The sequence below is a fragment of the Dipteris shenzhenensis genome, chromosome 27, assembly GCF_047967505.1.
Source record: "Dipteris shenzhenensis isolate YYH24624 ecotype China chromosome 27, Dip_SZ_1.0, whole genome shotgun sequence".
Lineage (NCBI taxonomy): Eukaryota > Viridiplantae > Streptophyta > Polypodiopsida > Gleicheniales > Dipteridaceae > Dipteris > Dipteris shenzhenensis.
Window position 1 is genome coordinate 22,561,567 of NC_141622.1, and position 16,683 is coordinate 22,578,249.

The following is a 16,683-nucleotide window of genomic DNA, read 5'->3' on the forward strand; positions in this document are numbered from 1 at the left end:
TGGCTTGTGCAAGAGTCATTATTATATATCACAGAGTTTCTTGCATCCACAGATCTTGATATGCCGCAAGCTTGGCATAACAAGGATGATGATCGCATCATTGGCGAGGTTCCCTAAGGAAAAGGGATTGAAAGAAAGATGAGCGAAGAGCAAATGGAGAAATTCAATAAGTTTTGTATCCTCAATAGCAAGGAGATGCAGCAGTGGATTGAGAGATATGAAGCGGCCAAAGCAGAAAGAATAGTTACAAGGAAGAGATTCAGAGTAATTTACAGGAAATCGCAACCATATCCACTGGATCTCGCCCTTCTCCCCACTCACATGTCACTTGATTGGCTACAACTGGCTCTACATAAAGCCAAACGCGATGGAGAGACAATAAATGAGCGTGAGCAAGAGTTATCATCTGGACATATGATGCATGTAAGTTTCTTACCTCTTGACGTAATTAAGTAATTATTTGTGGCAATATATGCTATAAAATAGATGCATCTTCATTCTTTTAATGATGCTCTTTTGTAGTACAAAAAGTACAGTGCATTATGGTCATATGCATGACATTTTCGGTGGAACACATCAATTCAAAGAGAGTCACGTATGATTGTGGAGTCATGGCTAACTTCACACAAGATAGCTGAGCAAGTGCTTCGGATACCAATCTTCTCTCCTCAGTTGGATTATTGTGGAACCATACGCGAAATATATGAAATTGATTTCAGACGATTTAGTATTTTCATTCTTGATGTAAAATGGTTTAGAACTATTTACAACGGTCCCCATGCGATAGTGAGAAAAGACAATAGCGATTTCTTTGCAATAGACTCCACCAAACTTTGGACTGATGAAAGTGATACTTTTGTTCTTTCCGAGCATTGTGAGCAGGTGCATACTAATGATTTAATTAATCGAAGCTTTCGTTTTTAAAGATCCATTGATACATGTACTTAAGCATAATTTCATATATATAATTGATGGCATTTGGCACCCATCTTCAATATAAATGGTTTTTCATCCGGATCGTTCTAATCCAAGATGGTGGTACGTGATCCAAGTTGCACCATGAAACTTTGGACCGATGAAAGTGATACTTTTGTTCTTCCCGAGCATTGTGAGTAGGTGCATACTAATGATTTAATTAATCGAAGCTTTCATTTTTAAAGATCCATTGATACATGTACTTAAGCATAATTTCATATATATAATTGATGGCATTTGGCACCCATCTTCAATATAAATGGTTTTTCATCTGGATCGTTCTGATCCAAGATGGTGGTACGTGATCCAAGTTGCACCATGAAGTAAGCAAAATTTTAAAGATAGAGATGTGGATATGGAGATGTCGCTACCAATGCTGGATCCAATTGATACAGATGCATCTAGATAGCAAAGAAGATGAAGATCACAATACGAGCCAAGAGGAAGATGCACATAATGACATCATACGAGAGGAAGATGGAGATCACGATATTGAGGAAGAAGATGATGATCATCAAGAATCATTACACTTTATTGAAGAAGATGATGAACGTATGATGCTAGAGTACGATGATGATATAGGAGATCAACTCAATATAGAGTTAGAGATAGAATTGTTTGGTGCATTAGACTTGGCTCAAGATGATGAAGCCATTGATGTAAATGCTCTTCATTGATTTTTTTCATTTCAAACTTGGACATGAATATATGAGCTTCACACTTGATGTGCATGCTCTTGTACTTTTATTCTCTCAAAGGATCAAACATATATGAAAAGGAAAAAAAATTTGTCATTGGGAAAAACTATCTTTTAAACTCGGTATGGGAAAAAACACTCTCTGTAAAACATCGCTATAGGAAACTGTCTCAATGTCACTATATAACGACCATTCACAAGGCTAATAAGTGTCACTATATAGCGATGCTCTTTAAACATCACTATATAGCCACACTTGTCTAAAGTTGCTATATAGTGACACTTAACAAATCTTGCTTTGATTATCGACCATTAGTGCCCCGTGCACACTAACCATTGATGCTTAAGCATCGGAATAGGGCCCGTGTGGTAGTAGTGGTAGACTAGTCGTCCCACTTGGAATTAGTTGCACAAAGGTGGCAGTCGTGAAATTTTTCTCTCACGTGGAGAGATGGAATCAGTCTCCAATGATTTCCATATCCAAGAAGAATCTTGCCTTTATATCCCATATAGAAGCCCATGTGCTGATCCCTCTATTATTGAACCTCGTCACTAGTCGTGTGCTAATTTGCACAAGAGCTACTTGGTTTCTATAAGGCCACTTGCTAACCCAAAGGTTAAGGCCTAAGGAGCAATAAGCTTCTAATTGAGTCACTACTACACATGGATCCTATTGTGACACTTAAGTACTGATGTTTAGCGTGCACAGGGCGCTAATCGTTGGTATTGGAACTGGGGTTCATTAAGGATCGCTATATAGCGACTTTAGTAAAATGTCGCTATATAGCAACCTTTAACGAACCTCGCTTCCAATACTGATGATTAGCACCCCACATGCTAAACATCGATACTTAAGCATCACAATAGGATCCGTGTGTAGTAGTAAAACGTCGCTATATAGCGACTTTTATCAGATTGGTAATGGTCGTTATATAGCGACACTGAGATAGTTTTTTAATATAGCAACATTTTATAGAGTTTTTTTTCCCATACTGACCTTAAAAGAGTTTTTTCCAATGACAAAAAATTTTTTTTTCATAAATGTTTGATCTTTTAAGAGAATAAAAGTACGAGAGCATGTACATCAAGCCTTTGAAGCTCATATATTCATGTCCAAGTTTGAGATGAAAAAAATCAATGAAGAGCATTTACATCAATGGTTTCATCCTGAGCTAAGACTAACGCACCAAACAAGTCTATCTCTAACTCTATACCAAGTTGATCTCCTATATCATCATCGTACTCTAGCATCGTACGTTCACCGAAGAGTATTTGATCATCTTCTTCAATAAAGTATAGTGATTCTTGATGATCGTCGTCTTCTTCCTCAATATCGTGATCTCCATCTTGCTCCCGTACGATGTCATTATGCGCATCTTCCTCTTGGCTCATATTGTGATCTTAATCTTCTTTGCTAGATTCATCTGGATCAATTGGATCCGGCATTGGTAGTGGCATCTCCATATCCACATCTCTATCTTCAAAAATTTGCTTACTTCATGGTGCAACTTGGATCACGTACCACCATCTTGGATCAAAATGATCCGGATGAAAAACCACCTATAGTGAAGATGGGTGCCAAATGCCATCCTTAATAACAATGAAGATGCATCTATTTTATAGTGTATATTGCCACAAATAATTATTTAATTACGTCAAGAGGTAAGAAACTTACATGCATCATATGTCCAGATGATAACTCTCGCTCGCGCTCGTTTATTGTCTCTCCATCGCGTTCGGCTTTACATAGAGCTAGTTGTAGCTAATCAAGTGACATGTGAGTGGGGAGATGGGCGAGATCCCATGGATATGGTTGTGATCGCCTGTAAATTATTCTGAATCTCTTCCTTGTAACTATTCTTTCTACTTTAGCCGCTTCATATCTCTCAATCCACTGCTGCATCTCCTTGCTATTGAGGATACAAAACTTATTGAATTTCTCCATTTGCTCTTCGCTCATCTTTCTTTCAATCCCTTTTCCCTGGGGAACCTCGCCAACGATGCCATCATCATCCTTGTTATGCCAAGCTTGCAGCATATCAGGATCCGTGGATGCAAGAAACTCTATGATATATACTAATAATTTTTGCACAAGCCATCCCTCTGCCATGCTTGCTTCTAGTCTTGCTCTTTGTCTTACAAATCCCTTCAAAGTTTTCATAAACCGCTCGAGAAAAGACATCCACTGACTATGAACGGTACCTGTAATGGCCATCTCATCAACTATGTGCACAAGCAAGTGCACTTGAGTTGTCATAGTGCTCAAGGGAAAGTGCTTCTCAAGCAAGCATACGGCTTCGATGGATTCCACCCTAGTCTTCTCAATTCTCGATATGGAGATCTCTTTTTGAGATATCCACCTATTTCACATGCCCATGTAAGATATATTCATAATCAGTCTATAGATTATTCAGCTTAAATTGAAGAAAATGCAATCAATGCAATTTGATAGTAAGCATACCTCACAATACCACTGATCTTGAATATAGCATTTCCAACATCTTCTTGTAAGCACCCTTTTATTGTAATTGGGAGGATGAACTATCAAAGCAACAAAGAAGGCATGTCAACAATATAACATAATCATAATTACACTGATGCATCACGATTCTCGATACACTAATCCTACAGCTTAGAATACTTGTAAGACCTTGTGCCAATCATGGGACTTGAGCCCACTAAGCTTATTGTCCTTTGAAAATGCTCCTTTCAAGCAACGCATGTACCCTGTGGGTGTTTGAAAAGAGGCAATGTCCGCCTTGACTACTACCTCCTCTCTCGTAGAGAGGATCCATGCTGCTTTCTGGAGGATAACTTTTTCTGAAGCATGCACTTGGGGCCACAAATGAGACATCCTATTCATAGCACGCAAGTCTTCTCGTACTCCTCTCGAGTATTTGGAACCAACCAAGTGTGCCCAAATAGTAGCCCCAACATTCTTGAGGATATGCATGGGATCCAAGAGATGATTGATTTGTAATTGACCCCAATAAGGAAGCTCGTGAAAGATCGACAGCCTCTTCATACCAGGAGGAGGTTCCTCTCCATTCGCCCTCCAAGCCCGAATCCAGTCACTTACCTTCAAATATGATGGTGGTGGATCAAGATGACCTCCACGCGTGAGATGGTCCAACGGAAGGTATCGCGAGCATGGCCTTCATAAACATTTTTTCTCATATGTTTGGAGTATTGTGCAAGCGATTTTATACCTGGTCCACAAACAGGACAAGCATGGTACCCACTTGTAGCTAGTCAACTTGCACGTGTGCATGAATGTATTAGTATAAGACATGCATGCAAAAGAGAGTCATAAAAGCATAATCCTATATTATACATGTAAAGACACAACCACGTACCTGTGCACTCTCCATATCCTGGGTAGTCATGCATGGTCCACATCAAGATACCCCTGACCAAAATATCATTGGTATGTCTAGTAGTTCTGGAAATATCAAAGACCCGCACTCCTCTCCATAAGATCTATAACTCATCTATCAAAGGTGCCATGTACATGTCCATATTTTTGGCCTTGTACTTCCTTGGCACAAGTAGTGGAAGCATGAGGTGTCCCTTCTTTATTGTTAGCCATGGTGGGATATTGTAATTCACCAAGACTATGGGCCATGTCGAGCGTAACCCGAAAGGATTCACTCCGTCCATGGTCAGCCCAAGATGTAAGTTGCATGGCTCCCTCGCAAAGTCTGACCACTGATTGTCTATGTGCTTCCAAGCTGCACAATCTGTGGGAATCCTCAATGTGTCATCAGTGGGCCGATGAGATGCATGCCATGTCATCAACTCAAATAGCATTGACTTACCGATAATCCATCACCACGTGCAACACCAACGGTGGGTACTAGTTCGAGCTCCTCCCCATACATCTGCAAGTGGTGCATGATAATACGACATTGATGTCGTACTTCTCGCTTGCAATGAGTGCAATGACAACAACCTCTGCGTAAGCCACTCTGTGCTCTCGGGCATTGGCGCATCATCTGACAAGCTTCCACTCGTCCCTTCCATCTGCACACTTCCAAAATCACAACATGAGTTGTAAGGAAATCTATTAAGATCCAAAAAATAGCCACCCATGAGCTTCTTTTCTCTCTTCTAATAATAAGTGCCCTGAACCATTGCTATATAGTGACTTTTTGCTTTGTTCCATCGCTATATAGTGACTCTTTGCCATGTTCCATCGCTATATTATAGCGATGCTTTTTGGATATAAATGTCACTATATAGCGACGTTGGGGCTTAAACTCGAAACCCCGTGCCGCGACGCTTTCTTTAGCATCTCTATTGTGGGAAAAGCAAAAATCTCTCCTCCCACCTTATATTCGATGACCTCGCTTTCCTCCTCTCTATTTTCCACTCCTCACCACCACTCAGCCCCTCTCCTAATACTTGTGCTCCCTCTCCACCCTTCTCCCTCTTTGCTTGTGTGAAAAGAAGTTTTTCAAGAAGGTGAGTCTCTTTAAGTAATGTAGGTTTGTTTTTTGGGAGATTTCATTTTGTGAGTGTTGAAGCATGTTTCTCCTTGTATTGCTAAGGCTACGTGCTAGTTTTCATGCTTGATTTTCAAGGATTAAAGACAAAAAACGAGATTTTGTGAAAGAAAGATGACTCACCTCTTCTCTTTTTTGTATTTCTCTTCCTCCTCTTTCTCCTTATTTGTAGGCTTATGCTTTCTCCTTGTTTGTAGGCTTATGCTTGTCTCCTCAATCCAATCCCTTTGAGAAGTTGCTTCTCTAAACTCCTCCTTCCTCTAACTAGTTATTTGAAAAATGGTATGTTTCCTCTCTTTTGTAGGCCAGTCCACAAAACACCGCATGGGACTATTCCAGGTAAGAAAGTCCTTCCTCTTTTTGCATTTTGTTATTTTTGTTATTTGCATTGGCCTTCCTCCTCTTTCTCCTTATTTGTAGGCTTATGCTTTCTCCTTGTTTTTAGGCTTATGCTTGTCTCCTCAATCCAATCCCTTTGAGAAGTTGCTTCTCTAAACTCCTCCTTCCTCTAACTAGTTATTTGAAAAATGGTATGTTTCCTCTCTTTTGTAGGGCCAGTCCACAAAACACCGTGTGGGACTATTCCAGGTAAGAAAGTCCTTCCTCTTTTTGCCTTTTGTTATTTTTGTTATTTGCATTGGCCTGCAGCTAGCGCTTAAGGCGCTAGCTGCAGTGATGGGCGTAGGAACCCTCTCTTCCCCTATTCCCTCTTCTTTCCCTCTCTCCCTCTCTAGGCTCTCTTCCTTCTCTTCTTTTTCCCTCTTTCAATCTCTTTTTCTCTCTTTTCCCCTCTCTCATGCATAAGAATAAGCATATCCTTTCTTTCCTTTTCTCTTATGCATGAATGTCTCCTTCTCTTTCTCCTTCTCCTCTTTTCCTCTTTTCCTCTCTCTTTCTCCCCCTCTTTCCCCTCTTTCGATCTCTTTTCATAAGCATATGTATTTGCCTATGCTTAAGCTTTCTCTCTTTTTCTTTTATGCTCATATGCTCATGCATAAGAATAAGCATATCCTTTCCTTCCTTTTCTCTTATGCTTATGCTCTTTTTCCCTCTTCCTTGTCATATGCTTATGCTTATGCATGAGCATATGTCTCCTTCTCCTCTTTTCCTCTCTCTTTCCCCCTCTTTTCCCTCTTTCGATCTCTTTTCGTAAGCATATGTATTTGCCTGTGCTTAAGCTTTCTCTCTTTTTCTTTTATGCTGATATGCTCATGCATAAGAATAAGCATATCCTTTCCTTCCTTTTCTCTTATGCTTATGCTCTTTTTATCTCTTCCTTCTCTTATGCATGAGCATATGTCTCCTTCTCCTCTTTTCCTCTCTCTTTCTCCCCCTCTTTCGATCTCTTTTCATATGCATATGTATTTGCCTATGCTTAAGCTTTCTCTCTTTTTCTTTTATGCCCATATGCTCATGCATAAGAATAAGCATATCCTTTCCTTCCTTTTCTCTTATGCTTATGCTCTTTTTTCCTCTTCCTTCTCTTATGGTTATGCTTATGCATGAGCATATGTCTCCTTCTCTTATGCCTATGTCTATGCCAATGCATGTCCTTCTCCTTCTCCTTCTCCTTCTCCTTTTCTCTTCTTTTCATAAGCATATGCCTATGCCTATGCCTATGCATATCCTTCTCCTTTCTTTCCCTTCTTTTTTCCTCTCTTTTTCTCTTCTTTTCATAAGCATATGCCTATGCCTATGCCTATGCATGTCCTTCTCCTTTCTTTCTCTTCTTTTTTCCTCTCTTTTTCTCTTCTTTTCATAAGCAGATGCCTATGCCTATGCCCATAAGCATAAGCATATGCTTTCTCAATGTATTCTCTTATGCTTTGTCAATGTATTCTCATATGCTTTCTCAATGTATTCTCTTGTTTTTTGTTTTTTATTTTCGTGTTTGTGTCTACGTTAGACATGGGATCACGTCGCACGTCTGACGAGTACAAAAAATCCTCATAGGAGGAGACATCATGATCTCTATTCTCCAGAGGACTTTGATTCCCCTCAGGCGACACCTCAGGGGCCTACCCCCGCGACTCCGACTCCTCTCGGACGCAGCACTACGACTACCCCTTGGGGAACTCCTTTGCTAGCAGCCCATGGCTTTGCCGGGAGTCCCGACGAGTTTGTGGCACAGATGACCAATGAGGAGGCAGCGAGATTCTTCTCTCTGCTATCCCAGAGGACCTCAGTAATTTCCTCTCCTACACCGACGGCTGGACCTACTGCCTCCAGCCGTCCCCTCGTGCCCCTTCGACTGAGGGGTCACCACTTGGGTGTGCCCATCATAAGGGAAGGAAGAGTAGGAGGGGTCGCTTATGTTGTGCTGACTCGGGAGATGTAGACGAGTCAACACACTCACATCCCTACAGGTCTCCACTTGGTCTTGAGAGCCAGTACCAGTCAGGTCCCTTACCTCTCCTATTCCCACTGCTACTCCTCGCTCCGAAAGTGCTCGCACAAACACCACTTGCTCTGACTTTGCCACTACCATGAGTCCTCCTTACCCAATCGAGGACCTGTCCTATCAAATCATGGCAGTTGGAGAGATAATAGAAGATAAAAAGGGCAAAGTAGTGATGGCCACCATGAGGCGGTTGATGAGCCACCACTTCAAGAGCGGCATTGCTACTGAGACCAAAAGAAGCAGGCGGTCATCGATGAATTAAAAGAAAATTACCCTGACCTCCCAAATTGGGAGTTCAATGAGAATTACATGCGAGAGTGCATGGGTTTGGTCTTGAAGCATCGTAGATCAACCTTGCCTACTTCCATCACAAAGGGGAGGGCTAAACCCAGTTGGGTAGACAAAGTTGATTGGAAGTTTTTCAAGAAGCAGAACAGGGACCATCCCGAAGGGTCAGAGGAGGGCTATGAGGAGATGGCTAGACATCCTAGGTACTTCGCACGTTGGTGCAAGCGAACAGTTGGCATTCGAGGCAACCATGGTAAGTCTACTATTTCTCATTTAATGTATTGTTCTATTTGTTTTACTACATATTACATGCACTTTATCTAACTCTCGTAAATTGGGTCCACAACAAGCTGCAATGGGTCACCTTCCTACAGATGCAGAGACGCGACGCGCGTTTTGTGTAGGAACAAAGCCATGATTTATTGAGCAGGAGGCAATGGGAGCAACGATCGATTGGGCTGAGGTGGCTGCTCGCACGATATAAGTCTACTCCTACTTGTAATCTCACTTTTTAAATTGTTTTATTCTTTAAGTTCCAATCTGATTTCCAATTAATATGGTTTCACTCTTAGAGTCAAAGCTCGAGCGTCCCATCACCGGAGGAGAGCGATGACGAGGGCCAGGGATCAGGCGCAGCTCACGAGGGCCAGGGTTCAGGCGCAGCTCACGAGGGCTAGGGATCAGGCCAGCAAGACGAGGACGAGGAGGAGGACGACGATTCGAATGAGTAGTAGTAGTAGTAGTTTGCATATACTTCGCCATGTATATCCTTTTGTATATCGGCTCGTTTGAGCGATTTTGTATCACCCTTTTTGAAAGGGTAATTTTGTAACAAACAATGTTGTATATCTTTGACATGTATATTCTTTTGTTGCTCGATTGGTTCATTTGAGCGATTTTGTATCACCCTTTTTGTAAGGGAAATTTTGTAATAAAAAACCTTATTTTGTAATTACTAAAAAAAAAACATTAGCAGGGCAAAACAAGGCTTGCTGTGGCCCTGTTTAGCCCCACTGATGTTTTTTTTTAAGTTCTATTAATCGTCGCTATATAGCGACATTTACTAGTGTCGCTATATAGCAACATTTATTACCGACGCTTATACAGCGACTGTTCTTTTTCGACGCTTATAACGACGTAAATAATGACCTTTGCACCTGTCAAAAAAAAAAAGTGTAAAAAATGTCAGTATTTTTGTCAAAAAATGGCCTATGCCTTGTAGTGAGTTGCACCCTACCACCCACAATCTCCTATAGATTTTCGCCAAATAGGGATGAGCTTCGTTAGTAGCTCGAAACCCTTAATCTTGACTAGGAAATCGGATAAAAGATCCTCCTGCCAAGACAATGAACCATGTGAAAAACCAAGTATTCTAGCAGTTTGGATCCAATATCTCGAGAGGAATGCCCATGGCTGGGAGGAATGAAGCAGAAAGAGTCATTTGTAGCATAACTTTTTTATGTCCTCTTTAAGCGGTTGAAGCCCTAGTCCACCCACTTCTTTTGGGGTCATTTTCAAATGACCACTAGAACGAGTTCCTACCAAATGGTGTCCTTGCAAAATCTTTCCAGGTGAAGTACACAAGCCCTTTGAAAAAGGAAAGATGGAGGAAGCAAACGAAAAGAGTGTAATGGCCAATAGAGCCCTATGAGGAGTGCACGATTTCCAAGGGACAAGACAAGGGGGGTGCATTGTAGGGCTGACATAATAATATTCGAGTTGTGGGCAAGAACTTAGAAGGCTGGTGGAAGCCCTAAATATTGATCCGCGAATCGTGAAGCTTGGATTCGAGGGCACATGCGTGCCTTAAAAAAATCCACCACATTTAGAGTGCCGCGTCAGCTTCGTTCAAATTCTTTTAAGGCCTGCCTTTCCACGTAACAAGGGATGGACTTTTGGTTGGTCCTTATGAACTGGAGTGCTCGCCCGTTTTCGTAAATCAGGCGGCAGGCCCCATCTAAAGACGACTCGTTTTGATGCCAACTTTGCTGTTCTGTTCTTCTTCCTCCATTAACAGCTAAAGCTAATATAGGACTCAGGAGTTTCAGCTTGCTAGGTCATTCATTGTCTATCTCTGAAAATCTGACGAACTCCGACTGACTTTCCTGGCTGGACAACTCGATCATCGATCGTTGGGTGTTGGATATTTTGTCGTGCCACTCGCGTAGGTTCTCGAGAATTCCAAATCTTACTATTTCATTCTCTTCTTTTGAGGCGTCTGTTTGCCTCACCTTTAGCAGACTGCAGTTCTAATCTCTCTCTCTCTCTCGCGTCGTCTCTCCACCATCTCAGCCGTGAAAAAGATAGATGTCTTTGCAGATTGATAACAGAGTTACTGTAACAAGCTACGGTATGTGATTATGCCCTGTGCCTTTACGGGAACCAACCGTAAGATGGTCATTTGTGCTTGCAATTCTTAGCTAAAGCTTGACAAGGATTTCGACTCTCTAGTTTCTCTTTTCTTCATGGCTTCTGACACGGGACCTGATAACGAGAGATACGAAGATTTCTATGCTCGCTGGACTGATGGGCAGGAGGAACTGATGAGCGAGTTGGAAGAAGCGCTCGAAAGCGATATGAACGAGGCTGAAATGCAGGAGGTGGTTGCAAAGGTGGAGCAACACTATCAGGCTTATTATGATGCCAAAGGCAATGCCGCCCATCAGAACATCTTACAGGTAGCAACCCCATCTTGGAGATCCCCTCTCGAGAAGGCCTTCTTGTGGTTAGGAGGATGGCGTCCATCTATGGCACTCCAGCTGGCTTACGCACTAGCTGGCCAACAGATTGAGGCAGAACTCGCAGAGTTTCTAGAAGGGATTGATAGTCCGACGTTGGCTTCTTTGTCGGCGTCGCAACTTTCCCAGATTAGCGAACTCCAGATATACACAATCAAAGAAGAGAAGTCTCTTGGCCTTCAAATGGCCTTGCTACAGCAGAGCATTGCAGACCAGCCACTTCTTAGTTTGGCTCAGGCAGACGCGATGGTGGAAGAGTCCGAAGGTTACAGCAACGGGATCAAGGACGCCATGACCGAGAAATTGAAAACGCTGGAGGATCTTTCTATTCAGGCAGACTCTTTAAGGCGCAGCACTCTTGAAAAGCTTTTAAAAACTTTTGATACACTCCAAAAGGCTCAGTATCTAGTGGCTGCAGCTAAACTTCAGGCTGCCTTAAGGCGTGTTGGCAAAAAAATGGACATAAAAAGCGATATCGTGTCGTTGTAAGTGCCTGTTTGTTGTCATGTAGGTGAACAAGAGTTGTGATCGATCCCAGACGCAACAAAGATGTTAGCTTGGTGAGGGCTTCTGCAGATGTTCTCGCATGTACATGCCTAGAGGATATCTTGCCAGGATTGCCCAGGTACAATAAATCGAACTCAAATTTTTTTTGGAGCTGTATCTATCTTAGCCTGTGACTTATGTAGAAGTTTTTATTGTAGAACCATGTATTCTCAGCCATTGCTTGCATCGCTGTGTACGTAATAGAAAATTAACGTCGGTTTTCGAAACCTATTAAAGGCTGTTCACTGTATTACCGAAGTTAATGAGATATATTTTTACGCTAGCGGCAGCATGAGGATGGCATGTGGCCACCCCTTAAGAGTTTCCTGTGTGTGAGAGTGCTTTGCTCATCGTAGTTACATGCAGTCACTTATATGAGAAGGATACCACTATGGTCCTTTGAAAGATTGTGTTTACATTTACTTAGGTTTGTGCTTAGAGGAGGGGAAACGTGTCTTTACATGTTTGCTGACATGTAGAAACCTTCATATCACTCAAGCCTGGCAAAGGTAAATCTCGTTTCTGCAGCTTTCATCGGGTGAACTCTTAGCTAAAAATGTGTTTGAAGACTTTTGGACTCTAACTAGTACTCGAGAGGATTGAGTCGGGAGTACGGAAAATTCACGCAATACCTATCCTTTTTGGTCGATCAGAATCTCATAGTAGCTGACAATGCAGCTCCTTCTCGTCTAATTTTAGTCGAAGCCTTTGTGAAGATATCCTTGCTCGGACTCAGGATTGTACTGGTAACACAGTTCTTAATGCTTAAAGATATCCGGATGCAGCTTCCTTGGCCATATATGGTTAAAATGGAGCCCCCCATGGCTGGTGATTGGTTGAAATCACTCACATTGGCGGGCTGCATACACAGGCAGATAGGCCCTAGAATGTATGTAGATAGACATTAGTATTAAATGCTCGTACGTGTAAGAAATGCAAGTCTACAAATATGCTTGGGTGCTTCAGCATGACTCTTTCAGTACATTGCCTAGGTTTGATTTTTAGGTGTATGTACAAATGTGCATATTCATTTGTTTACAAACCTCTGTATGTAAAAAATATAGAGGAACATTTCTAGTCTGTCCTCTGCCCCTTATAATTTTTAGGAACTTATAGAGAATTGGGAAAACATTCTGGATGTTGCTCTGGATCTCTCTATCTAGAAAAGACAAGGGAAGCTAGCCTTTAGATATCCTTGGCTGTTCTTAACATGTGTGGCAAGTGTGGCACGTCAATAATGTTTGATGTTATGCTTGATCGAAACGTGGGCACTTGGAATGCCCTCTTTGATGCGCTCACCTTCTGAGCTCTTCTCAAGTGTTAGGGTCTGCTGGATCTGCTGGTAGTGCCTTTGATGCACCCTCCGACCGCATCTATCTCCACCTCTACTAACTGATGGTTGGATTCTCAACCTTGCTGCTGTCTTTCTCTACCTTCTCTAGTGCCTTTTTTGCACTTCTGAAGGGCTGATTGCAGCCTGCAATGCCCTACACTGAATGCTATTCTGCCCCCCCAGTGGGGGACTGCAAGCCCTCTGAATTAGGGTGACTACCTGCTGAGATCTGGCCAACCTGCTGACGACCAGCTTGGTTGGCTGGGTGAGCAGACCAGCCCATGGGGGACCATAAAAGCTCTTCCACGCTGCAATCAGGGAATTTATGTGATTGATGTTGAACCTATAGTAGGGCATACTTTGGTAACAACTACTTCAGATCTGAAATCATTAAGGCATGCACATTTGATCAAGCTAACAGCAGCCCCTTGGTGACCCTGCAATGTGGGCTCAAAAGTGGTTGCAGGATAGGACCCATGTGTGGCTCAAAGGATGGCCACCACCATGTCTATCTCATCAAGGACAGATCTGTCCCGACTCACAACGTGTGGGTCATCATTAAACCAAAGAAGGAACTCTATTTGTGGCCCACGTGCGACCCTAAGTGCAGCCCATGTGGTAGGCCTCTTCAGCCCTCATTGATCCCCCTATCTCTACAAGTGTCACTCTCCCATGCTCTCCTCATTCGGACGACTTACAAGTGGAGAGTTCCCCTTCACCTTCGGAGTTCCGACAGAAACTTAGTACGTAGACCTTTGTCTAAATGGATGCTCAAGTATGTGTGGGTGTGTGGATTTGTATGTGTGAGAGCATATGTTTATACCAAGGTGTACACCCACTGTTGGGTGCTGATGACATCAGTGGGGGTGTCATAGTAGCTAGTCCTTGCTATGTGTGATTGAATTTACGGTTTTCAACCTTATGAGTGACTATCATGAGATTGAAATTGCACTATGTGTTGTGTTTTTAGTGGATGAGTTTGGGCATGTTCCTAGATTCATCTAATATATACACTTGTTGTCATTCATTATCCAATGCAATATCTTGCATTTATCTATCATTGTCATAAAGTGTTTTTTCCTTCCACTATAGATCATGAGCTTTCTAGAACTAGAGGATTATGAATCTAGCAATATATTTAAGATTGTCTTTTTTTAGGATGAAACTTGTAACAATCGAGGCAAGAAGATGTAGGGACTGAAAAGCAATAGAATAAAGAGTTTGATAGTGATTATGAGGTCAAACTTGGTGAGGTAAGGTGTTGAGTTGTTTGTGACATTTTTATTTGAGATCGTGAGATCAAAATTTGCAGGCATATTTTTGCAAAGTAAATTTGTAAGTATGCAAAGTATTTGAAATAATTTTTGTTATACATACATTTTTTCTTAGGATGACCAAACATTTCGTGTTTGCATTGTTGCATGCCAAATTAGCATCACAGTTCTTTTGCATGTCATGGGAATTGGAAAATAGAAGCACATTGTTATTTGCTGAATGTGATGAATTGTGGGTCTCATTGCCCCCATGAAGCTTTCCATGTTAAATAAGCGGTCGATTGGAGAGTATTGTGTCCTTGGGGGATGCAGTTGTAGAAACCTTGCATAGGGCATGCTTTCAAGGGATGATATTCAAGCCCCTACTTCCTTTTATAAAGCATTGAATTTTATGATTTTGTTTTTAAAACACTCATGTATTTTTTAGATTTAAAAACCCTTATATTCAACTCAAATTGTATGGCTACATACTTTAAGGTGCAACCCCTTGAGATTAGATCAAGCACCAAGTTTTTGGCGAGAAGGCATTGTAATCGACCTTCTACCTTGATCCATTGGTTGAGAAGATGGAAAGAATTGTTGCTTGTTAATTTCTCTTGTGTAAGATATATCTATGTACAATGCATAGACTAGGTATGGGGAGAGTTATGTTCCCATTTCTTAGTAGCTTGGTGTTGGTCAAACTACAATATATAGATGTATAGGGGAGTAGGTTGTAGGAGGACAAATCCCGAATGTTCTATTGGTGTGGTTTCTCATACAAAATGATGCACCATTGATACACCATTCTTTTTTTAAATGTGTCAAAAGGATCGCTCATGTTTTGCATTGCCTGCAGTAACTATTTGCCTCGTTTGATATCTCCCTTATGACAATTTTACAAATGCCACATAACATACTCTACTTCTATAGCATTGATAGTTGGCAAGGGCCACCCATTGCCATTTATTATGTGGAAATGGCTAGTGGCTCTACTACTTGTGTCACATCCATGGCTAACTATGAGTTGTCAATAGCTAGTCCTAGGGTTAGAAGAGACACTAGAAGTGAGGGTATTAGTCTAGGCTAGGATACTATATGTCTAAGGAGTAACAAGCACTCAAGATATATTTAGCCATGGCTCTTGCTATATAGTGGCTTGAGAGCGTAGGCCATGGAATTTTCCTTTTGGTAGACGTCTTATGTCTACTAATTCACATAGAATGTCCCAAAAGAAAATGAAAATTAGCCAAGTTGACTTTTTGAGGTTTTGGATAAGGAAATATAGACGCTTTGTTTTGCTCAGAGGAGCTATACATTGTAAAAACATATACTTCCCAAATAACATTTCCTTCCTAATACACACCCTATGTCTTGTCTTTCATATAGAGATTGCCGAAAAAGAAAAAGAAATTATGGCTATCTTGCTCGCAAAGTAATTTGAGATTCACACATATAACACTCATTGAAAGAATAAATATTGGTATGCATCTAGAATTGCATTTTGGATCGACTTATTTAAATTTGAAAATAATCCTATTTTAATGATGAGTAGTGTCCTTGATTCATATAGTGCTAAGGAGATGGATGATTGAATGCCTTATGGACTTATGATCACTATAGTCATGTTTATTGAGGCTCTAGTGGAAAACCTAGTATAATGTCTCGATTAGTATAATTTTTTAAGTAGATGGATGAATGAAAACCTTGTATAATGTCTCAATTACTATAATTTCTACTTGGGATGGATGAATGTACATCTAGTGGACATGAAGTAATGGCTATAGCCATGTTTACCGAAGCTACCTAGCTAAGAATGAATTTTAAGAGTCCTATAACATGAGATTTGGTATTTTCATTTGTGACTATTTGAATTGGAACACCTTAAGAAATTTCAAATTCGAAAGACCACATGAGATTATGGTGTGAGGAAGTCATTAGAGTGGT

The 16,683-nt window shown here is 41.3% G+C and overlaps 1 protein-coding gene across 1 annotated transcript; it reads left to right on the forward strand.

Moving 5' to 3' along the window:
• The first annotated feature begins 11,331 nt into the window (after positions 1-11,331).
• On the forward strand, positions 11,332-12,093 carry LOC147884044 (protein DOG1-like 3). Its single transcript, XM_087398134.1, has one exon. It carries the CDS (start codon positions 11,332-11,334, stop codon positions 12,091-12,093), a length of 762 nt encoding a protein of 253 aa, XP_087254260.1.
• The last annotated feature ends 4,590 nt before the right edge of the window (positions 12,094-16,683 follow it).